This window comes from Amborella trichopoda, chromosome 11, assembly GCF_054954075.1.
Source record: "Amborella trichopoda isolate Santa Cruz 75 chromosome 11, AtrichopodaSantaCruz75HAP2 v2.0, whole genome shotgun sequence".
Classification (NCBI taxonomy): domain Eukaryota; kingdom Viridiplantae; phylum Streptophyta; class Magnoliopsida; order Amborellales; family Amborellaceae; genus Amborella; species Amborella trichopoda.
The window spans coordinates 9,225,807-9,233,860 of NC_142346.1; the positions used below are offsets into that span (position 1 = coordinate 9,225,807).

Here is an 8,054-nt window from a genome sequence, read left to right on the forward strand (position 1 = left end):
TTTGCCCAAGTAGGAGTGGGCTAGTTTGAGAGGCTAAAATTTTTCCCTAAATTAAAGACAACTTTTCCAAAAGATAAACTTATATATAAACTAATTGGAACAACTTATATATAAACTAACTGTAAGTTTACCTCAGATGATTTTATGTTTGCTATACCTCATTAAAAATATTAATTTTATTGAAATAGTCAATTGTCAAGGATAATAAGTACATCCAAACGTGCCCTTAATAGACTTGTTTAATTGTCCAAATGTTACCTCAGGGACTAAATGGTGTCATTGAATGTTCTAAATGGTGTCACTTTATCAACTTTAAAGAACAGCACCCAAGCGAATCTAATTGACGTTACTGCTCAGCAAAACATGTATCTGATAAGAAAAAATAATTTAACCTCTCAAACTAGCCCACTCCTACAACATTGTAAATGGATCAACTAATAAATACTAAACTTGAGCTCCAATTGGAAATGTCTAAGCTCAAAAACATTAAACCCCCACAAAAGAGGGCATCGGCATCTTTTCTTTTCTTGATGATAAATAACCACTGTAAAATCAAATAAAATTACAAAGGAGAGTAGGGTTACAAGTTCATGACATATTTTTCAGAATTCCACATTAAACCAGGTCTCCAATTGCGAAAGAGTGAACAGTATCAGAACTTGGTACATATCCAACTGCCTTGAATTACTTGAACGCGTCTCAACCTTCAAATGTTGACCTTAATCAACAGAAGAAAATATTTGCCTAGAGCTTAAGTACTGGCCTGTTAAGAGAATATTTCAAAATTTCACAGAAGTTTTTAAACCGAACAACAACAAATGTATTATGTTTAAGTATAGAATAATGGGAATCCGTAAATACATTCACGATATTAATGTAGACTATTCATACCTCTGCAGTAGAATCAGATTGAAGATATGGGGCCAAAGTCCTCAAAACTTCCTCATAAACAGGCTTCTTAAAATCCACAACCTGCTCAATAATAGTAGCACACATTTTACTTTGATTTGCAATTTATGCAAAGAATCTACTGAGAGATATCCAGATAATCAAGCCAAAACCACTCCTCTCTCCTGTGTGTGTGTGTGCCATGCGTGTGTGCACGTGTGCATGCGCCTGCATAATTCAACCCACATGTTCAATCACTTCGTGGGGCAACATCCACGACCACTCTGAAAACTCAGCAATTTCTGTCCCGTCACCGGAAAGATTGATCTCACCATCCTGTCCAGTAAATCTAAGAAGGAACCTGGTCATAAATTTAGAAATAATCAGATGAAGTGTGGTAAAAGGTTTTATCAGAGCACTAAAAGCAATGTAACAGGTTTTTCAAGTAACCAACAAAGCTATCAAGGAATTAGGTAGCCCATAGAGGTTTCAGATCCATCCCAGGCTCGGGCCTTACCAACAAGCCCACTGGCCGGGCCAAGGGCTCATTTGCAGGCCAACTGATTAACTTGGCCACCCAGACATTCAAATTGTGACCTTAGATTTCAACCTACAGAATGATATGGGCATGAAGGCCTTTAAAGGAAGAAAATTAGGTAAAATAAAAGCAGTTAGTTATTTATATATTTCTTATTCTTATTTGTAATCTATATTTTTTATTTTTTATTCGTAAACTTTCTCAAAGTTCAAACACCTTGTTTATAAAGTACACATTTTCTACCCCATCTTGATTAACTGACTGAAGCTGTTGTACTTGTATCCAATCAAAGTATTCATAAGGCTTGCTTCCTCGACTTCTCCCACGTAGACTCCCACTGCTATTTCTACTAGGCTTACTGATACATCTTATACAAACGGCGGCAAGTAAGGCATAATTACAGCTCAAAGAATAGATAGTAGAGGTTGTATTGAGGACTTCCTCGGATTATGCAGCATTTTAGTCACAAAAATCCCTTATCGGTGTGGCCATGAAATTTTTTCTTGTTAAAAGCAACATGAGTCACCATAAGTCCACACCAAGTGATCCCTTAAAAGATTTGAAAACTGAAAAATAATGAGCTTCAAATGGTAATGCTTACCACTTTTGGGCCTGGCCTTTCCTATCTTCTCCCCATAACTTAGTAAGTTTTTCTTTGACTTCAGGGGGGAAATCATAAGTTAACCAATGAGGAACCTGTATGAAAGAACCTAACAATTAAACCAACATAATCATCAATGAGAATTAAGAAATGTGGTCATACACAACATCTTTTATTTTGAAATCTATGTTTTACACATCTCATGCAGAAGCCTTACTCGTTTCATCCAACTATGGAAAATAAGTATCCTTCAGAGTTCAGAAATCACAGTACATCATGCACAGAAGCAATGCATGGAACACATTCATGAACCTCAAGAAACACTATATCTGAAACCCCTAATTCTAACATGTGATAGTCTAATTCAGGAGAACGCCTACAAAGTCAATGATTTTCCAGTGACAAATAATCCATTTATAATTTCTTTCTCTGCAATATAACCCAAATGTAGACAGTCTCAACAGCTGTAATAATTCTTCATATTCCATTAGGTCCATCAATCCAACCCGGGTATTACCAAGGGGAGCCAAACCCACAGTCTATTGTGTTCATTAGAATGACAGCCAAGGGGGTAAAGGAGGAAATATCAGATATTAAAAACCCATATAAATCCACCTTGTATGGATTGTTACATCAGAATAGCTAGGCAACAGGTATTTCTGTTTTTGCTGCTCAAACACATACTGATTTGTACAAGTTTGACATTTATACACCACAAATGACATGAAACCTATAGCTTGTATTTTTGTTCAATTTATGTCGTGCACTTGGTGTTGGGAAAGCTTGCAAGAACTGATAGGTTTGATGATATCCAAAATCACCACTCCTATGTTCCTTCAAAAGATTGACAGTATTATGGCCTTTGATTAATAGGGAAAAAGGGCCTTCCTTGGGATCAATAAAGAGTTATCCTTTTAAGGGTTATTAGGGGTCATGGGAAGTGGTCTTCAAGATGGAGATGGGTCTCCAAGAGAGAGACATGGCTTCCTAAAGAGAGGCAGAATTCCCATGGAGTTTTGGGTTGATAGTTTGCACTCCTAGAGAGAAAAAAGTCTTCCAGTGAGGTTCTCTTTCCAGTAATGATGTGGTAGTGAGAAAGAGGAGGTTGATCAGTGGAGCTGCTCCATCTGGAGAGCGGGTTTAGAAGGGAAGATCAGCGAGTGTTTAGAGAGGTATATCTCTTATAACCTAAAACGATAATCTTTATTGAAATAGTGGGTACATCTCTTCTACTTGGCGAGGCTGTGGACATAATGCTTGGGGTGAACCATGTAAATTGTGTCGTTGAGGTGTGCTTTTTGTGTTTGCTATATTTCTTGCACTTTTCTTTGTCATTCTATTAACTTATTTTGCATCTAGCCAACTAACTATATGCATAATCTTGGGTGGAATCTCAGTGTATGGGGTGCCTAATTCTGCAAGTGAGGGTAACCAAGAACCCCAAAATTGGTATCAGAGCAATAGGTGTTGTCATTATTCCAAAAAATGTCGGGCGGTGCCTAGGCAGTCATGGAAGTCCTAGCTGCCCAGAGCCTAGGTGGGCACCCAAATTTCTGGGCGGCCTAGGTTGAAGAAGAGGGATAGGGGCATACGAGTAATACATAATAAAATATTAAAAAGTTTAAAAATACAATAATCCAGAGTTGCTAGCCATTGCAATAGACTACTAGCACAACCAAAAATAAAATATATTAGTAAATTACTAATACATGCACAATCCATAATCCATACTTCATAGTCCATAATTCCATGTTTCATAGTCCATACCATTCCATAATCCATCGTTCCATACAACGATACAAACATACAGGTCTGGCATAAACATAACAGTAGAAACTAAAAAATAAGAAAAAGAGATATACACTCGAAGACTCAAGAGTCAAGAGTCTTCAATCATCATCTGAAACAGTGGGGTAAACCTCATCATGTGCATCGGAGTCGAGTACATCATTATCAGAGTCATGTCCCTCTTCAACATAACGCTCGTTCTCCTCTGTTTCTTCTGAAGCTGCCTCTTCTTCTAGCCCCCCCCCTCCCCCCCACCCTCTTGCTGTGTGCAGATGATATAAAGGCCTTAGGAGTGTTGGCTGCTCTATCTGATGCCCCTTCACTCTTTTCTTGCTTTGTGTTTTACTATCAAATATACTTAATCTCCTCCCTACTAGCTTGAAGAATATTTTTACAAGGGACAACATCCCCCCTAATATTGACATGGTGTTTATTGAACGGGTAAAAATACTAAAAGAACCCCGAGAAGACATTTACATATAACAAGGTTCCTTTTCTTCCTTTTCTAGTTTTACCAAATTCATTTATTGCCTAATCTCATCCCTAATAACTTTTGAAACTTTTTTACAAGAAGCAACATTCCCCTTAATACTAGCAAGGTGTTTCTTGAATCAGTTAATAAAACCCCCATTGGTATTTTTTTCATAAAAATTACACCTTATACAATTTTTATCATTTGGATTCAAGTTATAACAATACTTTCATCCCGGATCACCACTTTTACAAGAGTCAGAAGAAGACTTATCTAAATGGCAATGCTCCTTTGTCCTTTTTTGTGCTTTATCAAACTCTATTATTGCTTAATCTCTTCAAGAACATTTTTATAAGGGGCAACCTCCCCTCTAACACCAGCAATGTGTTTTTTGAACCAGTTTATACCCCCCATTAGTATATTTTTCATAACAATTACATCTTATACAATTTTTGTCATTTTGATTTGTGTTATAATCATACTTCCAACCCGGATCATCACATTTAGAAGAACTCGAAGAAGACATTGACATAACAAATAAAATCTCAAATATGAAAATTCTTAACTAACCTTTTTGCTCGATCTTCAATCTTGAATGTTTGAGATGTTTCCCAATTTCAAATGCTTCCTAAAAACCTTCTAATAAGCTTCAAAAAACTATAAAATCAAATCCAAACTAAAAGGATGATGTTTGAATCAATTTTTTAAAAACTTTGAATTACCAGATCGTTCTCACAAAAATGTTAGAAAGTGGTTTTTTAAAAAACAAATTCACTCCAAAAGGTCCCAAAAGGGCTTTAGGTCACACCCTTTATTTAAGGGGAAGAAAGACGAAAATGCCCCTCCAAGGGGGTATTTTTGCCCTTGGGCAGGCACCCGCTAGGGACCCACCACGAAGAAGAGCCACCTCGCCCAGGTCCCCTGGCCCACTTAGGGGGCTGCTTTTTAAAACATTGATGTGGTGCTAAGAATTGCTAGTAGAGGAAAAGATGCATGGAGAAGCTAGATGGATACATGGTTTGAGGTAGAGAAAAATGGAGGCAAAGTGTTGTGAAAATTTCACTTTGGAGACAAGAAGGAATAAATCAAGAAATCTATCTATCTAATGGAGATCAACAAGGCAAATATGGTGATTTTCCTATCAAGGCAGGGACTATTAGGTTTGGTGATACCAAAATTACCACTCCTATGTTTTCTTCAAAAGATTGAGGATAAAATAGAGTAAAAAGAAAGGGAATTTCTTAAAGGGAACCAGATTGATCTCTAATGACAGGGGGTTTAGGAAGACATGATACTTATCTTTTTAAGAGTCACCATTTGAGGCCATGAAAAGAGATATCTAAGATGGAGATGGGTCTCCAAGAGAGAGATATGGCCTGCTAAAGACGTGGTTTTCTTATGTGGTTTTCCTATGTGGTTCTAGGTTGATAATATTCACGTCTAGAAAGACAAACTCTCTAGGTTGCTCTAGGGGTTCTCTTTTCAATATCATCACAGCGATGAGAAAGACAAGGTTGATCGGCATTGTTGCTCAGTTGGAATAGTTTTAAAAGAGACGATCAGCCAGCATTTTTTTAAGAAAAGCATATACCTTGTAACCCAAAATTCGAATGTTCTTTGACATAGTAAATTTCTACTTGCCAAGGCTGTGGGCATAGCCCATTTAGGGTTAATCAAGTAAACCGTGTGTTGTCGTGTGCCTTTGGTGTTCGCTATATTTCTTTAATGTTGTAGTCATTCCCTTGACTTATTTTGCACATAGCCAGCTATATATATGATATTGGGTGCCTAATTTCGCAAGTAACCGAGAAACCTAGAAGAATACAAATTTTCAGTCAGAAAGAAACTAAACAGTTTTATAGTTGAGGAAAATTTGAAGACCAAATAAAGTTGGTGTATTTTGTTCAAGTGTTCTGCACCAGCTCACATCAAATATTTGATATACCATTCAAGGATCTAGTTCTAGAAATTGAATCTATACAGATCCATACTTCTAAACCTAAAGACTGTTTTCATGATTGAAATTTCACTAATTGTAAGCTTAACTAAGGCATCACTGTTTCATCAAATGAAAAAAACAAAAAATTCATTCCCCTAAGTTGCGTCCGAGTTTTTAAATTTGAGGTTAAAAATATCAGCTTAAGCTCAACTGAAAGGTGGTTGAAAATCTCTAATACAGCCATATGTTTATTTTGATAAGCATTCATTTTAGCAAATATTAAATTGTGAACATTCAACTTCGAGTCTATAACTCGGGCCCAAACAGAAAACAAAGCAAAACTGGAACTTAGAAACTTGAAGAAATCAATATTCTCAAAGGGTCAGCAGTTCTTTTAATGCTTCCAGCAAAGTAGTCAGTGGTTTCTTGCTATTTTTCACAAAAAGTTAGTTAAGCAACATGAGATACTTTAAGTGAACCAAAATAGAGATAGAGATAGAGAGAGAGAGAGAGAGAGAGAGAGAGAGAGAGAGAGAGAGAGAGAGAGAGAGAGAGAGAGAGAGAGAGAGAGAGAGAGAGAGAGAGAGAGAGAGATTTTTCTCAAACCTCAGCAACAAATTCAGTAGAAGTCACTCCTGTTTCCTCTCTCAACTCTCTGAAAGCTGCATGCCTGGGATCTTCTCCCTCGTCTACACCTCCCTGAATCCAAAAGATAAAAAAAATAAAATAAAACAAAACAGTGAAGCCCAAGCTAAATCAGTCCTAAAAACTCACACACTAAGCACGGTTTCCGGATTCCTACTCCCATTTACACCAAATTTCACCGAAGTCTCCATAATTCAGTCATATAGCTGACCCCAAGTTCCCAAAATTCCATTAGAATTCAGAAAAAAATCAACCCGTAAAATTTCCCTTCTGTTTTCTTGTTGGGTTGCAAAAATGTGGCCCCGAATGCCAAAATTTGGCCTTACAAACATGTCCCCACCACATTCATGAACCCTTAAGGAATGAATTCTAATCAATAAAACCCGATGTTCTATTACATAGAGAGAAATTGATCAATACCTGTGGCATTTGCCACGCTCCAGGGATATCAAGCCTTGATGCTGTCAAAATCTGCTAAAAAAATAAAGAAAAAATAATGAATTTGAGATGAGAGAGAAACCCACCAGAGAGAGAGCCCATTACAGGGAGAAAGAGAGAGAACCTTGTTGGAAGCATTGACGAGGCAGATGCCAACGTTACGCCTGTAACCAAGAGGGATTTCTTCCATTGTTGCAGAGAGAGAGAAGGGGTGGTATTTGCTAAGGGGATGTAGTTTTGTATTTGTTTTGAAGGGCGAAAGAGAGAGAGAACGACTGAGGCGAGGATTGAAAGAGTGGAATCGGCATAAAGAGACCATGTGGAATTTGCAGGATAAGGAAAGTAGTTCTAGACTTCATTACTTAATCTATGTGGAGGTGCACACGCTGCAAGAATAAACATCGGCCATATTGCCATTGCTAGAGAGATTATATAGGGTACGTGTGCTCGGAAAAGGGTCAGAAAGAGAAAAGCAATAGAGTTGGAGGAAAGTCTCCCACGAAGTCGTGTGCTTCGAGTTTAAGTGTTTTGTTTTTTTTTGTTTTTTGCAATTAAATGGGGATGACAGCCCCTATTAATTTTTTAAATCATTAATGGTTTTTAAAACTCTTATCAATTTTTTAAATCATTAGTGGTTTTTGAAACTCTTAGGTAAAAATGAAAACCTACAACTTTGCTAAAGCACTTGTGGTGCTCCGTTACAAACCTAGCCCTATTCTCTTCGTATTTCGAGTTGGACTTCCTA

At 37.2% G+C, this 8,054-nt stretch overlaps 1 protein-coding gene across 3 annotated transcripts; it reads right to left on the reverse strand.

Moving 5' to 3' along the window:
• Positions 1 to 517: 517 nt before the first annotated feature.
• On the reverse strand, positions 518 to 7,834 carry LOC18444432 (nudix hydrolase 25). 3 transcript variants are annotated; one of them, XM_088852630.1, is made up of 7 exons: positions 7,434 to 7,834; positions 7,292 to 7,342; positions 6,833 to 6,925; positions 2,028 to 2,122; positions 1,135 to 1,249; positions 892 to 972; positions 518 to 763 (listed from the first exon to the last, which is right to left on the reverse strand). In XM_088852630.1, exons 1-7 carry the CDS (start codon positions 7,626 to 7,628, stop codon positions 752 to 754), a joined length of 642 nt encoding a protein of 213 aa, XP_088708756.1. In that variant the 5' UTR covers positions 7,629 to 7,834; the 3' UTR covers positions 518 to 751. The 3 variants fall into 3 exon arrangements, with proteins under 3 accessions (XP_088708756.1, XP_088708759.1, XP_088708757.1); XM_088852633.1 differs by having other exon boundaries at positions 7,292 to 7,345; positions 7,434 to 7,831; XM_088852631.1 differs by lacking the exon at positions 7,292 to 7,342 and having other exon boundaries at positions 7,434 to 7,823.
• Positions 7,835 to 8,054: the final 220 nt, after the last annotated feature.

What these genes read in the sequence shown, in the direction of transcription:
- LOC18444432 (XM_088852633.1), bottom strand. Translation starts at nt 7,628, where the DNA reads ATGGTCTCTTTATGCCGATTCCACTCTTTCAATCCTCGCCTCAGTCGT. An exon ending in GAGCGTGGCAAATGCCACAG is followed by an intron (nt 6,926 to 7,291) that starts GTATTGATCAAT and finishes TTTTGGATTCAG; the next exon opens with GGAGGTGTAGACGAGGGAGA. An exon ending in AAAGGCCAGGCCCAAAAGTG is followed by an intron (nt 1,250 to 2,027) that starts GTAAGCATTACC and finishes ATTTATGACCAG; the next exon opens with GTTCCTTCTTAGATTTACTG.